At 53.8% G+C, this 27483-nt stretch overlaps 7 protein-coding genes across 7 annotated transcripts; 2 read left to right on the forward strand and 5 right to left on the reverse strand.

Annotated features, from left to right (window-relative positions):
• Window positions 1–803: 803 nt before the first annotated feature.
• Window positions 804–2886, reverse strand: BDP55DRAFT_734088 (chromatin assembly factor 1 subunit A-domain-containing protein; the record flags this gene model as incomplete). The annotated part of the gene is made up of 3 exons (XM_060580167.1): window positions 804–1264; window positions 1319–2656; window positions 2727–2886. 3 exons carry the CDS (start codon window positions 2884–2886, stop codon window positions 804–806), a joined length of 1959 nt encoding a protein of 652 aa, XP_060423230.1.
• Window positions 2887–5746: 2860 nt separating this feature from the next.
• On the forward strand, window positions 5747–6100 carry BDP55DRAFT_637827 (uncharacterized protein; the record flags this gene model as incomplete). Its single annotated transcript, XM_060573036.1, has 1 exon — window positions 5747–6100. The coding sequence occupies one exon, from the start codon at window positions 5747–5749 to the stop codon at window positions 6098–6100; it is 354 nt and encodes a 117-aa protein (XP_060423231.1).
• A 435-nt stretch (window positions 6101–6535) lies between these two features.
• On the reverse strand, window positions 6536–7543 carry BDP55DRAFT_565159 (uncharacterized protein; the record flags this gene model as incomplete). The annotated part of the gene is made up of 1 exon (XM_060570396.1): window positions 6536–7543. The coding sequence occupies one exon, from the start codon at window positions 7541–7543 to the stop codon at window positions 6536–6538; it is 1008 nt and encodes a 335-aa protein (XP_060423232.1).
• A 3403-nt stretch (window positions 7544–10946) lies between these two features.
• On the forward strand, window positions 10947–11401 carry BDP55DRAFT_397321 (uncharacterized protein). The gene has a single exon (XM_060567252.1). The coding sequence runs from the start codon at window positions 11050–11052 to the stop codon at window positions 11275–11277; it is 228 nt and encodes a 75-aa protein (XP_060423233.1). The 5' UTR covers window positions 10947–11049; the 3' UTR covers window positions 11278–11401.
• A 9527-nt stretch (window positions 11402–20928) lies between these two features.
• Window positions 20929–21972, reverse strand: BDP55DRAFT_525393 (uncharacterized protein; the record flags this gene model as incomplete). Its single annotated transcript, XM_060567804.1, has 2 exons — window positions 20929–21220; window positions 21314–21972. Coding segments are annotated over 2 exons (951 nt in total), but the record flags the coding sequence as incomplete, so codon positions are not given.
• Window positions 21973–22251: 279 nt separating this feature from the next.
• BDP55DRAFT_397358 (uncharacterized protein) lies at window positions 22252–23222 on the reverse strand. Its single transcript, XM_060567253.1, has 2 exons — window positions 22971–23222; window positions 22252–22875 (listed from the first exon to the last, which is right to left on the reverse strand). Exons 1-2 carry the CDS (start codon window positions 23086–23088, stop codon window positions 22523–22525), a joined length of 471 nt encoding a protein of 156 aa, XP_060423235.1. The 5' UTR covers window positions 23089–23222; the 3' UTR covers window positions 22252–22522.
• A 796-nt stretch (window positions 23223–24018) lies between these two features.
• On the reverse strand, window positions 24019–27392 carry BDP55DRAFT_682700 (uncharacterized protein). The gene is made up of 3 exons (XM_060576282.1): window positions 26944–27392; window positions 26491–26876; window positions 24019–26395 (listed from the first exon to the last, which is right to left on the reverse strand). The coding sequence occupies exons 1-3, from the start codon at window positions 26998–27000 to the stop codon at window positions 24217–24219; spliced, it is 2622 nt and encodes an 873-aa protein (XP_060423236.1). The 5' UTR covers window positions 27001–27392; the 3' UTR covers window positions 24019–24216.
• Between the last annotated feature and the right edge of the window lie 91 nt (window positions 27393–27483).

The following is a 27483-nucleotide window of genomic DNA, read 5'->3' on the forward strand; positions in this document are numbered from 1 at the left end:
TTGTGTTTGATACGATCATCTTGACACCATACCGCACTCTTGTGTGTATGCTTGGTCCAGTTCTCAAAGTCCTGCCTCTTACTAGCCTCCAGCACTTCGATCAGAACCAAGAGACCCCTAATGTCCATCATGCGAGTCGTTGCATCCTCCGGCAATAGGATCCCTAGAGAGTACATGTATCCATAAATGCATCTGCCTCCGCGTTCCTCGTAGCAAGGCGACGACGGGGTATTTTTTTTTGCTGGGTGCGGGTCATTCGCCAACAATCCATCTTCCCATGTCGGTATGTGGATTTGATTTCACACGTATACGGCACGAGGGGACACAAGAATGTTGTGACTGTTGTCTTCCTACCATCTACCAAGGCCTACCGAGGCCGCTGCCACTGGTGATTCAGAGAGCAATTATGCATCCATGTAAAATACCGTCCGAGAAAGAGAATAGAATAAATCACTGTACGCCACCCTTATGCCATCATATCATAACCGCCCAAAAGGCGCAACAGGCATGTAGTACATGCAATAGAGTCCACCACTATTGCGGATGGCTCGTAAAAGATGCTGGGGGCTCCATCCACCAGTCCTGTGCCTTGTTCCTTCAGCCGACAACGATCTCAGAGACCGGGAAAAAAACTAAACCCTTACGACTCCCAAAAAAAAAAAAAAAAAACTCCAACAATGGCGAACAAGAAACTGTGGGTGGGGATAAACATGTCCGCCGAGGTATCCTCATCGAATCAGAATAGTACGCCTTCCTTTTTCCATACGCCCAAATATTCGCAACATGTCGATTCTCTCTCTCTCTCAAACGTCGAAGCCTGACTTGATAGCCCAGGAGCCGGCAAGCCCTTTACCGCCGACCTTTTCTGCAATCATGGCGATGGCTTCCTTCAGGTCGTTGCGGGAGATTTTGGCGTGAGCAAGTGCAACGTAAGAGAGGTCAACCAGTCCACCTTTGGCGATCTTGGGATTCGCCTCGATGACCTTCTTGAGCTCCTCGAGGTTGTTGTTTTCTAAGATCTTCTTCGGCAGCGACTGTACGCTACTCTTTGTGCCACCGCATGTAAGTGCCTTGAAGGCATCGACCGGCTTCGAGTCTGCGGCAGGCTTGTCTTTGGCTGCTTGGGTCTTGACCGGCTTGTCCTTGGTCGCTTGGGCCTTGGCCGCTTTGTCTTTGGGCGGGCGGCCGACAGGCTTGGGCTTCGGTTCGGGTTCCCAGTATTTCGTCGAGAAAGGATCGATGCTGTGGTGGTGCTCGAGGCTCTCTTTAAAACATTCGTTAACGCGGCTATAATATCGGGAGACGGGACATAGCTTACCCAGAATGAATTCCATCCTGTGTTCGTATACAGTACGATTGGGACCCTTGCGTGTGCGATCCTCCCAACAGAGTCCGGTGCTCTCAGGTTCGAGGCCGTTGGCACTCACGAAGCGAGCAGGGCCGTTGTCTTCCGAATCGTCGAGGAACTCGTCCATGTCTTCGCCGTCGGCATCGAGATCCTCGTCATCGTCGTCGTCAATGTCGACGTCCTCGCCTTCGCTTTCCCATTCGGCTTCCGAGTCGTGGTCGTAGTTGACGGGGAGTTGGTCGCGGCGAGTGGGCTTTCGGGCGAGGCGTCGCATGCCAGTCTTGCCTGCTTGATAGGGTCGGAGGGTGACGGTGCCTCTGTAAGGGGGTCGCACATCCTGATAGAACTTGAGTGACTTTGTGGGGACCGTCCTCAACGCATCTGCAATGTCTTTCGCGATTGCCTTCTTGTCCTCCTCGCTGCTTGCTTCCTGTGTGAGCTTTCGCATCTTTTCAATGCTGAACCGCACTGGCGGGTAGATTCTGCCTCGCGGAGCAGGACGACTGCTAAGTTGAAAAACCTCGACAGGGTCAAAGCTGCCCGCTCGGGTTGACTCCCTCTTCCCATCAAAGTATTCTCCCAATATCCTCGTCTTGGCCTCGTGGGCCTCGTCGTCCATCTCGAAGGGGCTCTTGGCCAGGCGAACACTGCTTTGCACAAAGAACGGCTTAAACCGTTTCTCATATTCTGATAACTCCTCCTTGACTGCGGGTGTTTTGGTGTCTGGAGTAAGCGCGGATTTGGAAGGGCTCCCCATCTTCATCATAGGCACCACAGCATCCTTCTTGGGTGTGGCGGGTGCCTTGAAAAAGGACATGAGCTTCGGCTGGGCACGCTCCTTCTTCTCCTTTTCCTGTTGCACTTTTCGTTCCTCCTCCTCCTTCTTGCGACGCTTCTCATCTTGTTTGGCCTGCTTTTCAGCGTCGGCCTTTGCCTTTTCGGCCTGTTTGACTTGTCTTTCAGCGTCGACCTTTGCTTTCTCGGCCTGTTTGGCTTCTTTTTTCTCTTCACGCTCCTTCTTCTTCTGTGCCTTTTCCTTTTCCTCGGCCTCCTTTTCGGCTGCGGTCCGGCGCTTCCGTTTCGTAGGTTGGGTTGTTGAGGTAGTCAGATTTGAGGCAGAAGTGTTGGATGATGAAGCGGGGAAGGCGATTGTGGACTGCTTCAGGGGACTCGTGCTCTTTGCAGGTGTGAGGTCGGGTGAGGGCGAGCCGCGCTCTGGTGTGAGGGTGCCGGCATCAGTTAGAGAGCTTGGGCTGCTTGGGCATGGCGATGTGTCGCGGGCGGGCATCTCACGGCCGGGGGACATGGCTATGGAAGTTAGATGGGTGGTTGGAACAAAAATTGTGGCCACAATGTGGACATATTAACTATCTCTTACCTTTATTGGTGGGTTGGACGACGGCTTCGGTGGCCTGGTGCTTGACGTCGGTCTGCAAGCCGCGATCCTCGATGGTGACCTCGTCACCGGAGAAGTCGTCATGACTTCTCTTCAGGCCACCGGCCTCCATGTCTGATTCTCGTTGGATATTGGACGACATCTCGAACAGAGGCATCGGGTGTCGGGTGTCGCAAGGGTCGCGACAGTGCTCGTCGGTTGATCGTGTTCGCGTAAAGTGTATAATGAGGCTGAAGTTGCGTTCGTGACAGTTGGTAAGGTGGGGGAGATTGACTAGATCGGGCAGTCCGAGACGAATGTAGAAAATAGGTAGGTGAGTGAATGAATCGCTGGCGGGACGACAGCAAGGTACTTTGAATAATTGATTTGGTGTCGTCTGGCTTGAGAAGGGGCCGCGATTGCAGACTCAATTGCGGTAGGTCGTCGGTCTCGCAAAGTGGAAAAGACCGTTAGTGGAGGTTGACAGGTTGGGGACGTTCCGTCGGGACGCGACTGACGCGTAAATTTGGCGTTGAGGAGGCCGGGGGGTCGTGTCTTTTGGCCGGTACGAATAAGGTAGTCACCAATTGCTTGAGTGGCAGGGCTCCTTCTCGGTGCAGAAGGGGGGAGATTGGGCCTAATAGTGGAAAGACTGGAGATTGGACGACGCGTTAAGGGGAAACTTTGTTAAAAGGCCTTTACAACTCTCGATGTAGAAGAGATGTCTCCCAAGAACTGCATTTCTATTGTTGAGCGACCATGATGAACGACCATGGCAGTTGATCTCGAGCAGGTATCAAAACAAGTATTATCCCCATTGTTCCATGTTAAAGAGTGCACCTTTGGTTTGGTTGATTGTCGAGGACTCGACTTTCAATGTTCCCGACAGTTGCGCACTAACAAACCCTCTTAAACAGAGCCCCCACCTGCACGCGCTTCCAGGACTTGTCTTAGTCAGCTCGATAAGGATAGGCCAGGATAAGGTACGTCTCCTTGTGGCTTGTACCTCACCTGTCTTCCTGTGGCTGGAGATAAACGGGGCCGCATCTCTGGATGTGGGGCTGCTGGCTACCCCATCTTCGGTGAGTGCTCGGTCTCCAGCTGCGGTCTGGCATCTCGCTCGCACCACACCGAGAGAGAGACGAAGACAAGAGAGCCATCCAACCAAACCTTACCGGGAAGGGGGACCCGCCCTTCGGGGTCAATCGGTCTTGGCCCAAGTCAGAACGTTACATCATGATGCCATTTCCCTTTTTCCCACCCTCTGCTTTCCCACCTGTCATCATGTTACTCCATTCACCCCGATGCCCTTACCCAAGAGGCCAAGGCTCAAGCCTCCCCACCCGCGACCCTGTGCCTGTCTGCGCCTATCACTATTAATCGGGGCAGACGGAGACGACGGACAAGAGCGATAATCACCAAGGAAAAGGTGGGAAATGGGAAGGAATAAAAACTAGGGGTCTTTTTTTTTCATCCGTTTCGCGGGCAAACACGAAGTGATCGACAACGCCGCCCGCCCTGCGCGTAGGTCCCTCTGTCAACTAGGGACCCTGATTATGATGATGATGATTGTTTGCCGCCAGCGAGGAAGGAATCCCTGCCTTGTCGGCAAGGGGCGGTGGTTCTCTTTCGCAGCGATACCCGCACAAAAATGCAGGTAAACAACCTGAGAAAGGTAGACTGCACGAGGTGCAGAAGCGAGGACTTCATGCCAGGGACGGATGGCCTGCAGATGGAGGGCGTATCTGTATTCCGTACATTGTACAGCGCTCAACTTCCTCAAATGGTTGACTTTACGGCGCCGCGTTTCCCGAGCGCTGGGCGTGATACCCAATCCTTGCCTACGCATGTATCTCGTATATAGTCTCTTGAAGATCAACATTGGGTGGTGGCAGTGGTGTTGCTGGGCGCCTGAAGGCGACGTCGGCGATCGACTGCCTTCAGAGGTTCTCATATCCCGCTATGTGTCGCTTCGAAACCCTTTGGCCTTTTGGGAATCTGTGCAGAAGGAACTTACTTGAGAACCCAGGAAATGCATGTCATCGAAAAGACTCAGACCAAAGACCCTTGGAAACAAAGTTTGGAGTACGGGGTTCCCGTTCGAACCCAAAGAATGAAAGGGGGGGCGCCATACGGCAACTTGGGACAAGTCAACCGTCAGATTCCTCGAAACACGAGGTCGCATGTGTCAAAGACGAACTGACAGCGTCGCAGTAGTTCCTGCCCATTGCGACAGTCCCCAATGTCATGGTAGCATGACAATCCCATGCTACCTAACCTGAGAACCTACAAGATAGCGCCGAGAGAGACTGAACTGGGGGAGAGAGAGAGAGAGAAAGAGTGAGAGTGACGGCGTCAAGTCCGAAGGAAGGGGAAGCTAAGGAGGAGGTTAGATCTACAAAAGTGTACTATCTTTGGAACACATGACATGCTTGGCCGGCAGAGTACCTACCTAGATAATTAAGTGTATCTCCATCTGTAATCTGTACGGATAAACCAAGTAGCCAAAAGTGAGTAGTGTAGCACTGCAAGCGGCTCACCACATGCCTCGAGTCAACACCCTCCCATCCCCGGATCTTACAGGATGGGGTTTGGCGTCTCCCATTTTCAACCACGCGGGAATGGGTTGGTCCAAGGAAGTTTTCGACAGATTGCCATGCTTGGGAAAAGTTAGCCTAAACCGTTCCCCCCAAAAACCCCCCAAGGAAAAAAAGAATTGTGGCAAATGAAAACGGCGTGCGGCTGAAGAAGCATTAAGGTAATCTCACATTACTGGGTCGGCTGAAAAGCTTCCCTTTCTCCGCGACGAGCCAAGACGATCCTCTACGTAGTTTTGGAGACATCTACAAACAATGTCTCTGACTGTCCCCCCCAGGAGGTTGGTTGGCTGGGCTGAATCAACCTTTCGGCAACCAATTCTCCCGAAATTTACGTTCCTGGGCAGCAGAGGTCACACACACGGCTTCACAACATAGCATAGGTTCGATACGGGTAAAAAGGTTGTTCAATCACGATGCCCAGGAATGGCTTTTCATATTCGAGCATTTCGAGCTTCTCTGGTTGTCTCAGCCTCTCTCTCTCTCCTCTCCTCCCCGTTGCCCATGATTCCAAACAATCCTCACCGGGCCTTCAATCTCAACCGTGGTATCATCCTCCGCCCCCTTTTCCCTGACCAGTTCGTCTTGATTTGTCTTCCCCTCGTTCCGCCAAACACCGTCTTCGATATTGCTAGCGTCGTCCCCTCTCCTGTCTCGCTTTTGATGTCTTATCCACAGATTAGGAAACAGATCGCAATGGTCCGTTTTCGTGAGGAGCGTCGCCAACTAGGAAAATTTAAGGGCCCGAGCCAAGGAAATAGTAGGAACAAGATGAAATAGGCCCGTAGGAAGCGATCGTAGAGCGGAACAGTGTTGGGAAATCTTTGACAAGGAGACTCGATTTTCGATCCCTCTCCCCGGCAACTCCGGTAAGCCGGTTGCGTCACCTCGGGATGGTCTCTGTATGGTATCATCCCACCCATAATAATAAAAATCCTCAAGTAAAACGCCGAGTGATGCAAGTTTGTGACAGCAAAGGAAATCTCCAAACACCCCCAACCCCCTTAACGACCATATTTGTATGTCTCAAGAAGACGTTCGTACAGGTTGCCGATGACATGGAAAGAGTAGGAAAGTCGGAGAAATGTCGAGTCGTGTTTCTCTCGTCGTGGTGGGGAGGATGAAGCCCATCCCGATGGGCTCGTAACGTATTGCGAAAGTCGGCGGCTCGTCCCTACAGATATGTACGGGGCCGCGAGGGCAGCGTGGCTTCTCTTAATCGGGGTTAGCGATGTAAAGACGGCCTCCGGTAAGCGTGGTGGTGCGCTCGTCGACGCTGCCCCTCCTGCGTAGGTCGTCGGCACCCTTGACGCTCTTCTCGCGGGTGACAGTCGAGTGCATGAGTGAGTTGCTCGCCAGTCGTGCCGCAGCAGTGTTGCCCAACTCGCCGACATTGTCAGCTCGCTCGCCGCTGCTTCCGGAGCCAGTTGTCATGGCCCTGCCACTCGCGTTGTCGCCCAGCGTAGCGTCCTCTGGCACGTCCTCGACCATGCTGCCGCTCCTCTCGGGCGTGTCGCCAGGGCTCCACCTGCGTCCACCGCCGGATGATCGGTATCCAGGGCCGCGACGGCTCGCTGTACTACTGCGGCCGCTGCTGCCGGTCCGTCTGTGATGCAAGCGTGCCGCATCATCGTCATCGCTGTCCTCGCCCTCGACCTCGGTAGCGCTCAACCGCATGGGAACGCCGCCGACGCCAACATGGTGCTCTCCCGGAGCGTAGCCCACGACTCCGGGCTTGCCGTGGTGGCGGATCTTGGCGGCAACCTTGCCGGTAGCACTGATGCCGGTACTCGTCCTGCCGCCAGACGGTGCGGAGAGGCCGGAGGCGGTACGCTGTCCGCCGATAACCTCGAGTGTGGCGCGCATCTTGGCGGCGCGCTGCTGGGCCAAGAGGCGGGGGTCCTCATACTGAGCGCGGTCGCACCATACGGTGGCCTTTTGCTTGCGGAGAAGAGCGACGTAGCCCGTCGGCTGCGGGCTGCCACCGCCGGAGCGAGAGGAAGTTGAGCGACGCAGGTCGGTGGTGGGCGAGGTACGGTAGGCGGCGGGTGGGGGAATGCTTGAGGCAGTGCTGAAGGTGTTTACTGAGGGGGAGCGGCGGTTATGTTGTTGTGGGTTCATGGCATTCTGCTGTAGGTGCATCGGCGTCGGGCTCTGGATGGGGAATGTATTCGAGGACGTCGTGCGGGTGCGGGAGTGGGAGTAGACTGTAGACGAGTCCATCGGCTGGTATCGCCGGCTCGCCGACGGGTCCAGCATGACCGCGGTTGATGTGAGGTTGCGAGGCAGGCTATGTCCTGCGGTTGGTGTCGTCGTCCTCAGGATAGGTGGTGTTTTTTTTCGTGGGGGGGTGTGATCCAACGTCAAGATGGGATGGAAGCTTGTTGCCCCGTCAAGGATGAAGACGAGGAAGAAGAGCAGTCGTAATAGTAGGGACGAAGAAGGAGGAAGAGGAAATGAAGAAGAAAGGAAGAGGAGGAGGGTGAGGTTATGAGGTAGAAGGAGGCTGTCGTGGGATTTAGAGAGAAACAATCCGAGAGCAGGAAAGTTGGGCAGAGGAGGGAGATTATAGGTCGGGTCCCTGGGCGTCGGGCGGGCGAGTAAGGCACCTTAAGTTTCGCGCGGGTCGACGGGGCGAAATGTTGAGATTTGGTACTTGGGGGGAGAGTTCTTGGGCGCTTCAGCTGAGCTCTCAGGGCCAGCGGCTGCCGGATGTGAGGTGCCTTTTAGCGCTCTGTCACCTTGAGTGTGGCCTTTGGGAGGGGTCCCCTCTGGCTGGGATGAGAGTGAAGGAGACTGAGAGTGAGTGGGAGTGGGAGTGAGAGTGACCAGGGAGGGGGGTGTGCGACTGTGTGAGGTGTGAGGTGTGAGGTGTGAGAGTTGAGACTGAGAATGAGATAATGTGTGAGAGAGAGCCAGGAAGAGTGAACTGAGTGGGGTGTGTAAATGAGCAAAAGTAGCCTGTGTGAGAGTGGGACTGAGAGTGAGAGTGAGTGGATGAGTGGTGGAGAGAGGGTGGCAGAGTGGGAGGTTCCCTAGGTCGGGAAAGCCGAGAGCGACGAATGCTAAGATTGCCCGGGAGCCTGCGAGGTAAATGTACCTTTTCTTTCCTTCCTGGCCTTGGGCTCAGAAAGTGGGTGAAAAGTCCAAGCCACGCCTGAAGAGGGAATTCAGCACCACGGTGACGATGAATGATGATCGTGTTTCCCCCTTCTTCGCGTCTTGAATAGCGCCCTCTATTTCTGTCTCTCTCTCTCTCTAGACTTTTGAATAGACAGAAAATAACTCTGGAGCTAGACACCAATTCTGTTCAAAGACAGACGGTTTGTCGAGCTTGTGTCGAACCAATTTTGGCAAATACGAACAACAAGACACAAGGAACTTGTTCACCACCCTCGGGTCCTCACACCCGATCTGCGACCTGGATGGAAATGACGGGGAACAATGACAATGTGAATGGCCCGGTGAGAGAGGTTGATAAACGAACAAGAGGGTCTCGGGTTTCTATTTTGCTCGTGTCCGCCGTCCGCTGTCCGTCGTCGCGCTTAAAGCCAGACCCTCTGTGGAGCACGGATGATGGAAGAGTCGGCAATCCCAGTCGTGCCAGTTCTGTACTTAGAAAACCTAGGGGAAGACCCAAGGGAACGATACGACAGGGCGGCCAACGATCGTCTGTGCCCTTTTTTCTCTTGTCTTGGTATCGCTAAAGTATTGATATCCGTGGGATCACCGCAGTTCGGGTCCGGGTAGCGTGCTGGAGCGTGAGATGAAGAGAGAGAGAGAGGGATGATGCTAGACGAGGCACGTTTCGTCGATAGTGGGAGCTGAGGGCTGAAGGAGGGCTGAAGCCTGAGGGAGAACACAGTCGCAGGGACGACGCCGTTTCGTAAAGGTCAGAGTCGCGAGAAAACAACAAACAACGAAACGAGGGAGAAAGATGTAAATCTTCACGCGCAGATGTTATTGTCGATGTTGGTGTTTATTGTTTTGTTCTTGGTGTGTGTGAGATCACGGCCGAGATAAGGCAGACCGACACTGCAGGTCTGAGATGAGTACCTGAGATAGAGTATAGGTAGTATGCCCACTCACACAAACACACACATCCACTGACACAACACACTTTTGAGAAAATTAACCTCAACTGCTCCCGTTCGTGAGGGGTGCGGTTCGCCAAGGTGGAGGAGGCGATGGTTGTGGTGATTGTAGTGGTGGTGCCCAAGCAAGAACTAGGTAGTAAGCGTCGAACTCGGACGACGAACCCAAGAACGTGGGATTTGTACGGATATGCGGGAATACACCACACAGAGTTGAATACGGATATTCCAAGATGGGACTAGCACCCATGTCCAAAGAAGTTGAGGACAGGACAGAACGGGGTTCAGATGCGATGTGATGCGATGCAAAGGGCCGGCCGAAGCAGCAATAAGCAACAAGCAGCTGCAGCAGGATTTACCAACTTCACGAACTAGATACCGCCAGACCAAAAATCAAATACCCAACATGGTAGTACCGCACGGTGACGACTGAATGGTAACTTGCAAAGTCGCCGATGCAGGTGAACTCTCACACACAGCATATATGTCTACCGCCATATAGCTTTCGCCACTCACTGAGGGCAAACAAATTCACCCGCTGATATCATGACCAACTCTTCTTGTTGGAGATGTCCCATGGGCCATACGGATACCGCAGTGACACAACCCATTGACAGAAAGAGGGACGAGACAGAAAGCCCAAGCAAGCACACACCGAACCCGCAAGCAAAAGAGCAGGACCAGGGGCCAGACAGGGACAGGCCAAGAACGAGGGTGACAAGGCGACACTGCGACAGGGTGACAACATGGTGACAAGAACCCCGGTCCAACGTTGCATGCGCCCGGGGCAGCTCTTTTGCTGCTTAGTGTCTCTCCCTCTCCCCCATGTCTCTCTTCCTCCTTCTCCCATGTTTTCCCACTCTATCTTCTGGATGTGTGCTCGCGCCGCTCTCCTCCATTGGCTCGCTGCCGCCGTAGCCTTCTCCTCTTGAGAGGAGGAGGAGGCCTTTCGTCGGTCTTGTCATCGCCGGGTCCTACTCTTCTCTTCGTAGATCCACAAGGTTCAACAAGAACCCGCCTGTCTCCTGTCCATCTTTCGTCGCCCTGTGTCTATCTTCTATCCGTACTGCGGATACTATGGAGTCCTTCTCTCAGCTTGCCTTTCCCACGGCGCCATTGCCCACTTTCTTACCCTTCCCTCGTGGGCCCCTCCAGTGTCCACAATGGCTGTCAGTCTGCGGCGCTGCGGTCGTCGAGCTGTCGTTGCTCGCTGGCGTACTCTCACCACCAGCCTGACAACGGGAATGGGAATCACCACAGCCTTTCGGATACCATCTCCCACTCACAGGTCTCTTCCCGTCCCTTTCTTTCTCTCTGTCTCTCTCTCCACCCGTCGGATATCCATACCTGCTGCTATGCTGCACGTAAGCCCTTCGCTTGGCCCAAGCTTCCAGACTACCTGCGCCGGGCAAAAATGTCACCATCATGACTACCGTCTTTTCGGCTCTACTGCGAGTTACGAGTTTAAACGCTCAAGCTATGGGGGTCCCTACCCGATACAATAGTTCTGTCTGCCGTCTTAGTCTCCGCCAACATTGGTTTCCTCAAGCGCCGTCGTTAGTACCCGGACACACTACAGTACCGCGCAGAAACTAGAGAACCAGACATCAAGGCAGTGAAATAACGTGTTTCTCTATGTACAATCACACCCCCAAATCTCGATCGATCTTCCTACACAGTAATCCACCGAGGAAATCCCACCAACGCGCTCCTCATCCCAGCCCGTCGCGTCAGGATTCAGCCCGGAACAGGTTCACGGTTCACATCGCCCCCCAAAGTCGCGGAGTCCTTGCCCGGCCAATCATCCCCGTGGACGTTGATGTAATAACCCCCTTCCAGAAAAGCCCAGGAACCAAAACTTGAGTCTCCAGAGTAGGAAAGCCAACCAACGCCATAGTCGGCCGGGAATCGGGGCAGACCCAGGACAGACGTTCCCAGTCCTCCTGGGCACATTGACGATCGAGTGGACGCTGATGCTCTGCCGCCCTCGCGCTGTCTACTGGCAATGGTAATGTCCTCCGTTCTCCGTACTCTGTCACGGCCCTGTCGTACCTAGTGTCACCAAGTTTTTCCAGGTTTCCCAGTATTGATCTTCAACGCACGTACGGACATGGCCCTGTCCTTCACTCTGTATGTATGTAATGATCTCCAGGGCCTTTTCTTCTGCCCTCCTTTAATTCCTATTTTCCTGTTCGTCACTAACGATCCCCCTCGCTTCGGCTGCCGTCCGTCCCCTTGTCCAGTGACTCTCTGCCACCCCGGTTTGTCCTAGAATAACCCCCTACATGCAGTAATCACCCCGTAGTCTTTGCTCATTCCTTCTTCGTTCCTTGTTTTTTGGGGGGGGTTTTAGGGGTGAATCCTTCCCACGAGATCGGATCGGTGTGGTCATCGCTGGTGCTTCAGTGGTCTCTGAGCTCTGTTACCTTGCTTTCCTATGTGATCTTCGCCCTACCCCTACGAGATCCTTTCGTGCCGTTAGACAAACCCCCCCCTTTTCCCCTCGTCTCCAGATTCTCCATATTGCTCGGTCAGAGGAGGAAAACGTTCCATCGTACTGCCGAATGGAGTTTGCGGTGAAGGGCAGCAACGTCCAGCGGCCGGCAAAAGCTCAGTGCAGCATTCAGCGCTGGCTAAGCAGGGCAAGCCAGGGGCGAGTTGCGACGGTGATGTAAGATGCGGCAATCGCCCACCCGCCGGGGAGCTTGGGGGATGTCGCCCCGTCCACTCGCGAACAATGTGACAGATGACAGCACTGCGTTCAAAGCACCATTTTCCCTCAGATCATCTCGAAGAAGAGCCCCCGTCTAACATGATGACCATGAGCATGACCTTTTGTTCCCCCGCTCCCGTCGGTTTGCCCTTTCCGGATGCTATGGGGAAGCACGAAATTAGGGGAGCGTGAGCCAAGGGCAACTGGTGTTGTTCACATTGGATCCGGCATCCGAATCATGAATGGTTTTGGGGCAAGACCAACATGACAGCGTCACCGCGTGAAGAATCTCATGTTTGCTTTCCCACGTCCGGTGTTTGCGTTGCGATGTGCGGAGAGGCAAGTGACGCGATCCCTGGCCCGAGGGGCCCAAACAATGTGGCCTTAATGCAGCGCCAATGCAAGTCAAGAAGTCGTTATCACGAAACTCGGAACCGTAATCACAACTCTCGGCTCCTAAACCCCGTCCTTCTCGTTGCCAAGGCCCAAAACGGCATGTTTGCTTCCATCAGAGGCTTTGCTCCACGATAGGAGACCCAACACACGTAGGAACATGCGGCTACTGCTTCCAGCATATCGCCAGCTACTTCCCATTACATTACGCATAGCACTAAGGCGATGAAGCATCACGATATCTCTTCCGTACTCTCCAACAAGCCATTGGCCCATCTTGACATGCAAGTATCTCGCCTTACTTGCAGGCAACTCCACAACTCAAGCCTGGCATGGCCGCATGGGACCTCAAAACGGCACCCGTCTCCGGATCCGCCTCAACCACCGCCGCCGCCGTCTCCATTCTTACCTTCTCTCTTCCTTCTCCAGGCCCACAAGCCATGTTGGTGAGGAAAAAAACGTGCAAGCTCATGTGGGGGGTGCGGTCCTCCGGTGAGAGTCCCATCATGTAAGACAAGGCGCGCCATGCCCGGGCCAACCAACAGGAATCAAACCTCAACAACGGGCCGCTATGGATACGGCGGCGAACTTGCACATGCTCAAGCCTCAAGCAGCCAAAAGGTGGTGTTCCTTCTCCGAAGCGGACTTTGTCGACTCCACCCCGCCCATACCCGCCAAGGCACCACGATCCGGCCGCGCTCCGAGTATTCGTCTTCCAAGCCTCTTGGCCTCCGAACAATATCAGTCGCTCTAGGACCGGCGTATATTTCCACTGCAGGTGCTTCTTCCGGCTGTCTTCATCTCCGTGCTAGCTCCAGCTTTCCTGTGCGGATGCCCGCCAGAGAGATACCGACAATGGCATCTTCGCCTCAATGCCCTTTCTCATAGCGATAAACCCTGGTTCCAAGGCCAGCCCATCTCAGGACTCTAACAGGGCGGCTTGATTGACCAAGCGGCGTAATACCTACGGACCTTGGGGGGGTAGAACCCGATTACCGACGTAAGAGATATACAGCACGGATACGTCTGTACGTATGCGTTGTGTCTATACTCACTACAGCTTCTCCCGTCCCGACGGCATTGACGGGACTTTGAAAAATGGAATTGCGAAACGTTCATTGAATGGGCTTTGCCGTGCCACGGCCAACAAATCACACATACCATACAAATTGATTAGACATGAGGTCAAGACAAGGGCAGAAACTTGGCTTTACTCCTTCGCTTCTTAGTCATAATGCGTCTCCCATATTAACCAGGCTCATCTCATTCGACCAACAACACATATCCCCTGGGCCGTCTATTGGCCTCGAGCCACATGAGGTCACGGACGATGAGTTGTAATTGCGACAGCGGGTTTGCTCGTCATCGGCACCCAAATGTCACATCTAAACTGGTGCAATCATCGAACCAGCTTTTGACTCGTTGACTGTTCAAAACACCAAAGAACGTGCCCATCTCGGCTCATTCATGTGTTGGCTGTAACTGATCACCAGCCAGGCAGGCTGAAGTACAAATACACATACTCACACACACACGCCCCGTGACATTCCTCCCAGTCAACAGCCAACAGCATGTTGCAGCGTGGTAGCACACACAGCAAGCCAAGTCTCACAGGATGGCGCCGAACGTGGGACTGCGTGCGGCCAACAGACACCCCGGGTCCCGGCTGCGACCAGGTCAGACAGCTATCAGACCCCGGGGACGGCGGGGAGGGAGGGGCCGAACTTTGATTTCCATTCCTAAGGTACAGAGTATGGACTATGGGCGAGTAAAGGCGGACTTCTGCTGCAAGCACGGCCTACGAATGCGAGCTCCAAATCTGGGGAAGATAGATAGTGTGGCTGGTTGCCTTTGCGTCGACGATCCATGCGGTCCTGGCGACGGAAACTTACACCAAGCCATCGAACGAGCCACCTTGATGCGGTGTGGAATATTGGATGTAGGGGCTGAGCTGCAAAGAGCTGCAAAGTCCTATCGGTACTTACCATCAGACAAGTCACCTTTCAGAACTCAAACTTTGGACGCATTACCTGAAGCAGGAGAAGTGACTCCATCGTCGAGGACACTCTGTCCCAAAGCAGGAGACATAGGCACAGCGAAGGGGTTGTACAGAGACAAGACATGACTCTCTCTATCTCGGTCCCCTTCGCCGACGCATGCGGAAACCCCTCGTTCTAGGGAAAGCTACGATAACCTCCTCCCCCGGACCCCCGGCAACATTCCAGCCCGCCCAGCAAGTGCCAGGAATGAAGGCTAAGATACTTGATTCGATTCCGACCCCCTCCATTGCCTAGAGGACGGGTCTGACTGGTCCGGGGAGGGACAGAATCTCTGCCCATGCAGACGGCTTGGCTTATGTAGGATGGCTTGAGGCAAGGCAAAGGTAAGGCAAGGCAAGATGCGATAGGATGCCACGCTACAAGCCGATGTTGTGCACATTTGGTTCTCGACGCTAGCCAAGCGACCACTCTGGTCCGTCCTCGTTGATGCTAAGCAACACTTGACGACACCAAGAGTCCAAGACAGCTACTATTCCCTATTCCCCCTCGCCGCCCCCTCCCTCGTGGCCGCTCTCTAGCAGCCCGACTCAGAGAAGCGCAGGAGTCTAACGACAACCGATAGTGGTTCAAGAAGAAGCGCGGCCTTATTTCATGGTAATTTCCCATGCTTATTCAACAATCTGTTCTACCTGAAGCCCGACCTGAAGCTTACTTACTGTAACCGCACTTACTCCTAGTCACGATGTCATTGATTTGAGAAGTAAATGGCTGAGAACTCCATCTCGGGTGCAAAGCATACCGAGACCAGAGACCAGGCAAGGGCTCTTTGGTGCAAGGAAACCTGCTCAACAACGCCGCCGCCACTATGCACATTGAATCTACGCAGTCACCGCCTCGGTGTAAGCGCGCCCGCATCCAATAGTCAATTCCCTCCCCTCTCGCCGACGTTGCATTTCTCCCACTCCCACGGTTTTCCTCCTGGGAGATGCTGCCACGAGGCCCGCGGGCTGAAGAGGTTGCCGCATGTCTCAGCGCGGGATAGAAATCCTGAAAAAAAAAAAAAAAAAATTCCCAAGCACTTCTCGTAGTGTAGGCACACCCGTACGGATAGGCACTCGGGTTGAGCAAGAAGATATTCACAGGTACGGGATAGAGGCGGTCTAATCGCCCAAACTTATCCGCTCGTCACCATCCTCGTCAACGGAGTTCCTTTGATGAGACTCTGTCGGAAGCTACGCCAAGAAAGCCTTGTCCCGAACGACATGGGCAGCGCATCGCAAGGATTTTCGCGCGCCGGGGGGGGCTCGTCGTTTGACAAGGGAACATCGCCAGGAGAAGGCACTCACGGCACTCGAACAGGATGCTTATGAAGAGCTCCAAGTCCAATATCGTGCGTTCATTCGAACTTTTGAAAGTGCCAAGACCAGCCCATTGAGAACATACAGCCTTGGTCTTGAAGTCTAAGTCGACAGATAGGTATGTCCTCAACACCCCTCTCGCCATGGGGTGCTTTTCAATCTTGGCCAGACTCGCACAGGGCCGAGCGGTGCAGCACCAGCACACACACACGAACACAGCGCGAAGACTTCTGAGAGCGCCCCCAATGCGACCTCGATTAGCAACAGCCCTTATCCCGGGTGAGCTGAGCTTAGTTTGGTCTAAGCAGCGGGATTTTCCATCGCCGAAGCAGAGACAACTCAGCTGTGCAAGTCTAGCTGAGCTCCATAGGACAAGAAGCTCTAGATCCAGGGCTTGGGGTAATTGGGAGAATACAGCGTAGAGATACCTAACCTCACAACTGCATTTACATGATGCAGGCTGGCCGTCATGCCGCAAATCATTTCATCTACAGAGCTCCGGAGGCGCGACCTTGGCCGGACCCCGGCCTCTCTCACCTCCAGGCTTCTCCATCACATCCCCGTCATCGACCTTGAAAGCGGTGGGAAAGCAGCACCGGATGAATGTCAAGGCGGCGGTCAAACTCCACTCCGGTAATGGCACGTATCGCGCCGTGCCCTTCCGGTCCTTGACTGCTCCCCTTCCACCTCACGATGCGACACTGTTGACAGCAGGCCCATCTCACACAAGAACTGACAGCCAGGCGACGGGAGTGGTCGTTCATCCTGTTCTCCATTCTCGCCGCCGACAATTGGGCCCGTGTCATCGTTGACGGGAAAGCAGAAGGTAGCAGACGGGACGTCATGGCAGCGTCAAGGGGGTTATAATGGCACCTCACTATCGTCAGTGTTTGGCAGGCCACAGAGTGGTTCCAACTTCGCTGGTATGGCGGTGCGCGTGGGTGCCGCAGAACAAGATTCGCAACCTGGACCTTGAAGGATGATGCGGTATCGACTATGGGCAGATTCTCACAAGGCTATAACTGTTGCGTGATATAGGGACAGGGCAAGGGCAGACTGACAGAAGAGCATCGTCACAATGGCGTGAATCTCAAAAAGCAGCGACCAGCCAGTTGCAGTGAACGTTCCCTTCGGCGCCAACCGACCGGGGCTCGTCCGTCGCATCTTTGTTTGCTAATACCAAATTATCTGGACGGATATCTCCAGTGCCTTCAGGGATACCGCTCCCCCGCACCCGGCTTGCTACTGTTTGTCACGGATACAGTGTAGCCATCGTGAGCTTAGTCCAAGATAGAGATCAGGCACCGCACCGCACCACACGCTTGCCTTGATACCAACCCCCAATACTCCGTACTGGCCTCGTCTTTCACTCCCCTCTTTGCTCTATGCCAGACGGAATATCTATCCTGATCCCGGCCTCGCACAACTTGCTAGCCCTCCGCACCAGTGATCCAGACAGCGACGCTGACAGCAAGCTACCCGCCACAACTCTATTCTCTACGCTGCTCCCCTGATCCTTTCTTTTGAACGGACGGAGAGGAGGCTGGTGGATTGTCGGCAGCAGCCCCTCCCCGCACAAGCCGGCGCCGGCACACGGTTGCGGAATCTTTGACTCTACGGATGCTCACGGATCTGCGGATCTTGCTTCATGTCGCTTGCCTCTTACATGACAGACGACGGCGTAAGCAGCAGCCTCTGTGCCACATCTTGCGCCAGCCTCAACCGTGGTCTTGGGTGGGAAACTGACAAACGCTCGGAGGGCAACATAGTTGATGCAGATCCGAGCACAGAACACTCATGTTTGACGCATTGCTGACTGGCGCTGTTGAGACCCCTGCGAAACATCGTTGGGCCGTGCAGTACGCAGTACCAGTGTCAGGATTAATACAGCTTGCTAATAGTCCTAGTTTCGTACACATGGTTCCTCCGTACTAACTTGAGGCATACGAATGTTCCTCTCGCGAGGTCGCAGGGTCTCTCAAAGGTCTATAGAGGTCCAGCCCTTCCAAATTCCAAGTTCCAGTCCGGAGTTTGCCTTTATTCTCCGAACCAGGAGGATGAGCTTCCAAGGGACTCAAACGCACGCCGCTTACACTCCTTGCTGCCCACGCGTGAAGCACATCTCTAGTGTAATTAACCCCTCCAACGACATGCTGTCGGCTGTGACTGCAATGGGGAACGCGGCGGGCGCAACTCCTCCATCCTTTGCCTCGTGCCATATCCGGCATCGCGATCTAGGGTGTCGGGGGAAACGCCCGCGTCTTTCCTCGCCCTAGACGGCACACCCGGATGCGGCAGCTAAGCTGGTATTTCATCTATACCATCCGGCGGGCGGAGGGCCCACGCCCCGGATCAAAGTAGCCCATGTGAGCCAACGGCCGACATGGTATGCTTACGTGCAGCAAACCCGGGGCCTGTAGGGAAGAAAAGGTTGGGAGCATGGGCCAAGCTGGTCCGATGTTGCAGGATGCAGATGGAATCCCTCTCGAGTCACGATGTTTGAGAAAAGACAACGAATTGGCGCGGCGTAGTCATGGCCACGCAGCAAGAAATCTTGCTTTCGGGACAAGCCTCAAGCCTCCAGGCGGTCTCGATCCTCGGCGGCCCTATCTGATTGTAGGTAGCTTAATGGCGAGGTGCCATTGGCCCCCTGCTGGACGGGTTTGATATGGGTTCGGTGAGGTGGCAGGTTCTGGTGGTAAGGTTACATTCTGTCAAAATGCTCGAGAGTGTGAATAGCTTCGCTTTTGCAACCCCCGCCAGAAGGATGGGGTCAGCCTGCACCAAGGTTCCTTTCCCACTCGCTACGAAAGGTGCGGAATCTCAGTCTGTTGGGTTTCTCACAGCGTTTTTGCCCAAGTTGGGAAACTCATATGGCTTGCATGTCTAGTTCTGGCTCATGCCGTCCCAAAACATCACCCCTCGCCGTGTTGAGCTAGGCCGGTTCTTTCCTCTGTCGTCCGGATCATTGAAAACCTGATTTCCATGGCTCTCTGGAAAAGTCGGCAGATATGCATAGAAGCTCTGACCTTGGTAGAATTCCCACTTTCAAGGGGTTTCTAGCTCGAAATGCACCATCTAAGCAACGCCCCCGGCGCCGGGTTTGAGAGTGATATAGGCGCTAAATAAGACCCAAGCAGAGCCTCCTGTCGCTTTTGCGTCTGCCAGGCCAAAAAGTTGCTGTCAGAATGCCGATCAGCCATCTGGATTCCGATCTCGTCGAGCCTGTCGTGCCCACTTCGGCCGTCCCTGGTGGAAGTTCGCGAAACGGGCCTCCCGGGGGGGGGGTCCCGCCTGCGCTGGTGCTGTCTTTTCTGCGCATAGAGCCCCCATGTTCCCATTCTCGGCCGTGAGCCGAAAGCTCTCCCCTGTACGGAATAGAAAGAGAGGCAATTGCGAACTTGTGAGAGTCTTTGAGATTCTACGCGAGTTCCCAGATGTCTCCGATATGGCTCCCTTCCGAAGAACCGAACGCGTTAATGCAGGTTTTGGTGACGGGGAAGAACCAGGAAGTGCGAAGACATGGTTCGATGAATGCAGCTGACAGGCTACTCATCGTGATTATCAACTCTCGTCAAAGAGTCGTATCATGGCGGCCCATATCGGCCGGGCACCCAGTCTCGGCGGGCGTAGGGCGCATGTCGCGAGCTCCGGAGACTTGGGGCAGGATTATAGGATATGAATCGCAACGGCCGGGACCCCTCCCCATCCCACTTGGACCTGTGGATCATTTTCAATCAAAGACGTTCGGACCTTCACAATGTTTTCAATATCCCAAGCTTTTTTTCTATTGCTTTCGGAGGAAATGCTCCCCAACCCCTGGTCAATCACTTCAACATTGAGTTTAATAAAGTAGACAACGATTGCGATCCGTAGTATCCGGCGATAACATGAACTCCGCGTATTCTGTCCTGGACTACAACATTCCGTCCGCTTCCGTTGCCATGTCGAAACGAGGCAGTGACAGATCAGCTATGCAAACAAACGAGAGACGCGGTCCATAACGTGACGACAAGCTCACGCCAAGATCCTGACAGGCTGGCAACGATGTAGTCTTCTTCGCAACCCCATCGCTGACCGAAAGCTACCTGTACCCCGCATCGTTGCAACATCACCACCATCAAGCTCTCTCACCCGCCCGAGAGATGAAGCGGCGTAAGCTCCGAGATTGTGGCCCCCAGCCAATGGTCTTTGACGACCAAAGGTGCCTATGAGAATTCGCCGAAGACGCACCGCACCGGCCTATATCAAAGTACTTACCTGAATGGTTCTTGGGTTACTACACTACTGTCTACATCACGGATGATGTCCAAAGCTTACGCGCACGTCAGTCGAACCTCTGGGCGTTGACAGGACGATGGACCACATAGAGTTTCCCGCCGTGCCTTTCGCTTCTTCGCCAACGTGAAAAAGTGTTCGTTCGCTTCTGCCGAATTGAGTGTGAAGATGGAAGCCCGGGATCCCCTCCGCGGTGCTCCCTAGCAACCTTTGCAAGCTCTAAATACCCAGCACATCAGCCGATGAGGCGTCTAGCAGTTTCACGACGAGGATCATCGACGTCCAGCGTCTGCCGGCAGAGCAGATCTCCAAGATAAACGAGACGAATCAATTGGCTACCTCGTCGTCCATCTCCCGGGCCACAAAATCTAGACCGATCCCTCAGCCCCTCTAGGCTACCGGTAGGTATTACATCCCATACGTCGTCCCATCATCGCTTCAAAAAGACACCCATGCCGTCGGGCCAATCTCACATGTTGCCTCCCTCACGTAAGGGCGGGTAGGGAAACCCAAAAGTTCCAGACTCATCCATCCATCCATCCATCCATCCATCCTCCCCCGCAAAGTCAAACCCGCGCCCGTCTCACATCAGAGTTGACCACTTCGCCTCCCTCGCGCCTCTTGCGAGCGCGCGCCAGTAGAGGCCGCCCACGGCACCCCGCCGTCAAGACCCCGTCAGCCACGCGGCCCCCGCAATGCGGTCACCGTGTCCGTCCGGCGGAAGGCTGACGGCGACTTTGTGGGCCAGTGCCTCCGGGACCCGCCGGAGGACGTTGCCGGTCACGGACAACCAGTATCGCTCGTAGTAGATATCGCTGTCCAGCCAGAGATTGACCGTCATCAACTGGGGCGTGTCGAGGAGCCTCAGGATCGCACTCCATGATTCTACCCATTGCTCAAAGGTGCTCCCTTGGTCTGCCTGGCGTCGAAATGAGAAGTTGACGCGCCGGAGTGGGTGAATGCTGGACGTCTTCCATCGAACGCCGAAGAGGTTCCGTGCCAGATTGATGTCGGTGATGGTGAATACTGTAGACCTGTAGATTGACGAGGAACATTCAGAGTATCTATGTGCTTTTGTGTAAGTGATTGTCTTAAGCGCAACAGTCTCAAGAATTCTCTACATCTCTTTCTCCATCAAGGTAGAAAACGCAACTTACAAAGTCTTACACGTTAGCATCATGGGCAGATACGGCGACGAGTTGCTGACTGAGATACCACAACTAGTTTGGCGCCGCGCAATGTCTCGCCATATTTCTCTTTCATCTTTTGCTTCTTCACATTTCCAGTGATCACACCACGTTGACATCTCTCGCTTGTACCATAGAGATACCGACCCTCGAGCATCAGATCCCATCCAGTTGAACTCCCCTGGATCATCACCTTCGATGATGTTGGACTCGAGTCTTTCAAGCAAACATCTGGAATGTCCAAAACCGGCCTCAGTCCAGATAATGTGCTGACCAAGGCCAGCTGTACGCCATAGCTCTCGATATATGATCTCCCGTATCTCTTTTGGAAGCCTACCTAGAAAGCTCGTCCTTGGCTGTTCGAATGGTAGAGGTCTGCGCAAGTTGTCGTCGTGATAATGAGAAATGCCGCCTGGCAGATCTTCGTTAGAGGTGTCATATGCTTCGTGATACGCCACGAGTGTCTCTGAGGAGTCGCTGCCACTGAATAATTGTAGCTTAGAAAGAGCTGCAACTGGAATTCTTCGCGTTCTCGAATCCGAACGAACGGAGGATATCCTATTCTTGAGCCTTTTAGCTAGGTCGAGTGATCTCGTTGCGATCGAATGGAGGCCAGAATGGCCCGGTTGGTGGATCTGGTCACGCATCTCGGGAAGGGAGCAAGCTGACCAATGTGAGGCTTGGGAAAGTGAATAGAAAACCAGGTCGATGCTGGAAATTTTAAATGAGAAGACTCTAGGAATAAGAGACTGTTTGTCGCAACCTTGACAGACCAGCAAACGGTCGTGAACTGGTATTCAGTCCCGCCAGCCAGGTGTACAGGCAAGCAAACAACCTGTAGCATCTTATCCGCTAGTATGAGCCAGCCAACAGTTGCATTGTCGACGCCGCATCCGAATGTGGTAATAACGTTTGCTTGAGATAGCCCTCATACAGTTGACATGTCATAGTTGTTGTGAAGACAGGAGATTGTAATTCATGAGTTCCTTCAATTCAAAGACCGTTTGTGGGTATTGTGGTCAAAGCTAATCGACAAAATTCCGTTGCAATCTAACGCCGGTGATCCAAAGACAGCGTCAATACGCTACCGCCCCATCCAAGGACTCGCAATGGAGTTTGCAGGTAAGTCTGCAAGCTCTCCTCCTTTCTCCAAGTTGGTGGTCGTTGGTGATGAGGTATTTACTTCTGCTCAGGCTTGGCCTTGCCAGCACCGCCACCAAACAGGCCACCGACGAAGCCGCCGGCACCCTTGACGCCCTCGGTGGTCTTGCCGGCAACGGTCTTGCTGCCCTCAGCGACGCCGCTGCCCGCCTGGTTCAGGGCACCGGAGCCGGGGACGGCGGTGGGCACGTAGCCGCCCTCGTCGTCCTTGCCCTGGCGCTCGGCGCGGTTGATGCCCTCCTTGGAAGCCATATCGCCGATGGGTTGGAGAAGGCCGCCCTGACCGACCTGGCCGGCAGCGAGGTTGTGCACGCCGTCTTGGAGAGTATCGACTTGCTCGACGCCGGTGACCTTGCTCTTGTCGAGAGTATCTGAACACGAGAATGTTAGTGCGGATTCTTAACCACTACTAGCTAGCCAGGTACTAGTGTGATGGGAGAGGTTCGTGGAGGCGTTGGTGGCTTACCCTTAGTCGTGTAGCTGGCCTTGTTGTCCTTGGTGAACCATCTCAAGTAGACGTCCTCGAGCCATGGAACCCACTTCTCGTACTGCTGGTTGTATGTTTGCTTTGCCCACTCAGACATGATGAATGATTTTGATGAAGAATACTAAATGTGATGATATTGGCTGTTTGGATGATGGAGAGAGTACAGTCAGGTCTGGAATAAGATCAACGAGATGAACACCATAAACGGACGACGAACACGACGTGGACCATCGGCCTGATATACGTCCATCCAAAAGGCCCAGCCCAGCCCAAGCACCAGCGACCAGCAGCAGCTCCTACACACACTTTCATCATCAGAGTCGTCACTCGCTCATCCCTTCTCTTACGTTACTGCGCATGTGCGTACGTGTGGCTGAAGATGCCCATGGATACGTCATACGGGTCCGTGATGGAGGCGTCGAGACGCGATGCCATAGGCTGTTGTGCTCGCCGTGCTGTCAGGCAGCCGGGGAGGACCCCCGTCGAGGACCCCTGCGCAGCGGCATCATCAAGCGCAATGACAAAATCCTGGAAGTTGGCAGCCACATCAAAAGTTGTGAAAGATGCGCCACGCGGGGGGACTCCTCCTGCGTAGCTTTGACCACTCAGCGCAAGCGAGCTGCCTCTTGTTGGCTTGGGGTTTCAGATTATGCCTTAGGGAGTGAGTGGTGGGAAAATGCCTCTCTGGCCAAGCTAGAGTCATCTTCTCTCACACTCCTCGAGCTGGTTGGATTCGCGATGGAGCACGTGGGGAGAGAGTCCCGCGGGAGGGAGATGGTGGGATGGGACGTGGTATCCAAGTGTGTGGAAAGAAATAAAGATAAAAAAAAAGGACTGGCCCAGATCGAGATTGCGGGTTGCGACGTCATCCCGCCGCTATGTGGGGCCAACGCCGATGGAAGTGGAGATCATATACCGGGCTGCAACGGCCCGGTGGAGCCTAGCCCGGCGCCCTCCGGGCTGGAGGTCTTTAATCGAGCTCCTGGCCGCAGCCAACGGTCAGGATGTACATGTCCATCAGCTCACGCGGAAAAGAAGGAGCATCGAAGAATGAATTAATCAAGTAAGTCTTATTGAGAAATCGTCGCCTATGTGACTGCCGAAAGAAACGCAATTAGCTTCTAGCTATATTATTTCGGTCCTATGCGCCGCATCGTCGGAGAAGGTACTGGGCTGCATGAATCCGGGAAGGAATTATCATCATTCTTCCCACATAAATTCTGGGTTAGAGGGGTGAAAGGCTCGATGCGAATATGTCTGACTGGCGTTGACTTCGCCCGTCAGTGCAATCTGACGGCAGCTCGCATGCATCCACATGTGCCGTTCTATCTGATATGTTCTCGAATGTTTGTACGGATGCGTAGTAGTCTACACTTTCGTTTGTAACTGGGACAGGTGACGGCTGGTCTTGTCCAAGCTCTGGGGTAGGACTAGTGATACCAAGCTCCAATATGGTGTTATCATTGAGTTCTTGGTATCCTCTCGGAAGTGCTGTCCTGGTGGGCATACGCCTGGGCTCTACAGCTGCTTCAATGCGATGATGAGGACTTGCCTGCATCAAAGCGTTTCTGGTACGGAACCATTTTGATGGAGTTAACCGCTCGCCAATGGTTAAGCTTTTCTCTGGGACTATGGCAGTCGTCCTTCTCTGGAGTTTGGAAGGCCGGGGTCGCTCATCGAGCAAATCGTCAGACTGAGGCATCCGCCAGCTTTTCATCCATTTCCACCTTTCTGCATGTCTGGCCCTTGGCAACTTTGTAGAACTCTTCGGCTTGGTCGCGCCCTGTATTCCTTGGCTCGGAAGCGTAGGCTGTCTGATATCTCGGGTGCTATGTCGGCGAGAATCACCTGGCAATGATAGCTCGGAGACGCTGCCGAAACCAGGTTTCGCCCTAGCAATCGACCTATTCAGCCCCATAGCACTGAATGATCGAGCTATTCGATCATGCACAGGAGAACTCTCAGGTGTGGTGTTAGCCGAAGATGCCGTCGCTACAGGACTTGTAATGATTGTTTCCGTAGGCGAGCTCTCTTCAACAGTGTGGCCGTCAATGGCGCACGATCTCGCGTGTGCAACTACCTCTTTGTTTGTATCAAGTTCGAGTCGCCGGTGGTTCACCATATTGAGTCGTAGACTTGAGGGAAGATGATTGATGGTCCCCCAGCCATCCCATCGAATTTGTGACACTTCCTGTTCAGAAGGCGAAGTTGTCCTGGCGTCCTGCTCACTGGGTTGGCCTATCGGGGAGTCTGGTAGAACCACACAGGCAGGATCGAGGGTATACGGGCCCAGAGCCGCAGTGAGAAAGTCTGAGTGATTTTGAAGGAATTCTGTTATGTTGGCTGGATGCTGATACTTGAATCCCGGCGAGAGCCTGCGTCGAAAGACTTCTGCGCTGAGGTAGTCGCTAGTCATGTCGTAGGCCGTAGCCAACAGTCCCAAACTATTGTTCAGATCTTGCGTGATGACATCGGTCTTGCGCAGCTTGGATAATCGTGCGTGTCCCCTGAGTGCTTGCTTGCATGTATCGAGAGCAAGGTCAAAGGAATACTCTGACAAATACGCAAGCGCCAGAGCATGCAACAAGTTGCACACCACACTATCTCTGCTTGACTTGGAAGATGCCAAGTCCGTGACCACAGGTTCTGCCAACTTCCAGTTGCCTTGGAAAAAGTAGCAGATGGCAAGCTGGACCTTGAGGCTGCGCATTGATATGTAGCTGCTCTGGCGACGCTCTTCCTTGTCTGCGGTAGCTTTGTTACATCGTGCCAGAGCCCTTTCCAACATATCGCCAGCTTTGGTGAAATCCCGGGCTTTGATGCTCTCAATCGCAATCTGACGAATGCAGAGAATGTAGTCCCTACTAAATGACGCTTCATCGTCTTCATCGTCCTCCTCGTCTTCATCAGCAGCAACGCCGAGACTTTTTACATCTTTCCCGTCATATGGAGCTGGAGGATTCCTTCGGACTGGCGAGGCACATGTTTCTGGAGGCGACTGGTTGTGGAATGAAGTATTCACTTGCGGAAGCAGTTGTGGAGTCATGGATCCATTCTGAACCTGACCTTCGACGAGGAACCTTGCTATTCTTTCGCGCTTGACAGATGAAAGATTGACTGACCGGCCGAAGCCGGCCGACGACGAAGGTTGCGAGGTTCTTTCGCTGCGGTCTCCTCGAGATGTGCCGGCAGATGAGCTTGCAGTAGAGTAAAAGCCATCAGCCGCTTTCGCCAGAGCTTTCAAGTTCTTGGAAAGTCTTGCGTCAGATAGGCGACTGAAACTGTGCGTGAACACTTCGGATGGCTTCGCCGATATTTCATGAGCTCGGTCGATAGACTGCCTCAGTCTGTACAAATCGCCTATGATCAGAGTATGGGAAACTTGACTCTTGAGGGAAAGTGACCTGTGATCGGTTAGCTGGCAGCCTTCAATTTAGTGTCATCCTTGACGGGTTTGGGAGGCATAAGTCAACAAAAACAAAGCAACGGCTATACTGACAGAGTTATGGTGTGTAATATCGTCTGCAAAGCCCCATTCGACTTGTGGATTTTCTCTTGGAACGCCACCAACTCATTGCCATTGACCGAGAGGTTTAACATGGCCTTAATCTTCCATCCGATTGTCCGAGAGCCTGCCGCCCTCTTGACCTTCTCGATGAGCATCTTCAAGCCATTCAGAGTAGCCTGGCAATCTGCAAGCGCGATATCGCTTTGTAGCAACAAGTCCTCTTCAACCCTGTCAAGGTCGTAGGACCGACAATCTTTCAAGACCATCTCCACTGATGCCAGAAGATTCGTCAGGTTCTTGAGCTCATCATAGAGCCTGGTGACCCTAGCGTCCACTGTCCTCAGACCATGTATGAAGCTATGCAAGGACTTTGTGAGCTAAGTCATTTCAAGTCCACTCGTCAGCCTACGATTTGAGCATGCTTGGACTTCAGAATTGACTCACGACACCCGACGCCTCGATCAGGGTGACGATCGAAGCTGTGACAGACAGTGGGTCCATGTCTACGTTGCGGAAGAGATTGGCAGACGAAAGTTGTCTTGATGAACCTGTCACTGAGAGGAGAAGAAGCAACCCCCCAGATCCAGAAAGGATGTACGGTTAGTACCTATATTGCCCGGCGACATCCTGTGACTTCTTCATTGTGCGACTCTGGAAGCTGGGAGTATGCCTTCAACTCTGCCTGGACGCCCCAAGAGGGAGAATCGTCACGGGAAATGCAAGAACCGAAAAACATGCAGCACGCGTTGAAATACCTCGCATTAGCGGTGAATGCCTCAAATCTCAGAGGCAGAAACGAAAGGATCTTTGGAAAGGCAATCGGATGCCTCAAACGAACCAACCAATTGTTGCAGTTGGAGGCGCCACATAACGTGACATGAGGCCTAGTGGTGCATCAGACTCAAGCTGCATATGTACACGGCCAAGAGTCTTCGGTGTGACGGACATCGTAGGGCGGCAGTAAGACCTGCTTGATATTACGAG

This window comes from Colletotrichum godetiae (assembly GCF_030913485.1).
Source record: "Colletotrichum godetiae strain CBS 193.32 chromosome Unknown BDP55scaffold_73, whole genome shotgun sequence".
NCBI classification, from domain to species: domain Eukaryota; kingdom Fungi; phylum Ascomycota; class Sordariomycetes; order Glomerellales; family Glomerellaceae; genus Colletotrichum; species Colletotrichum godetiae.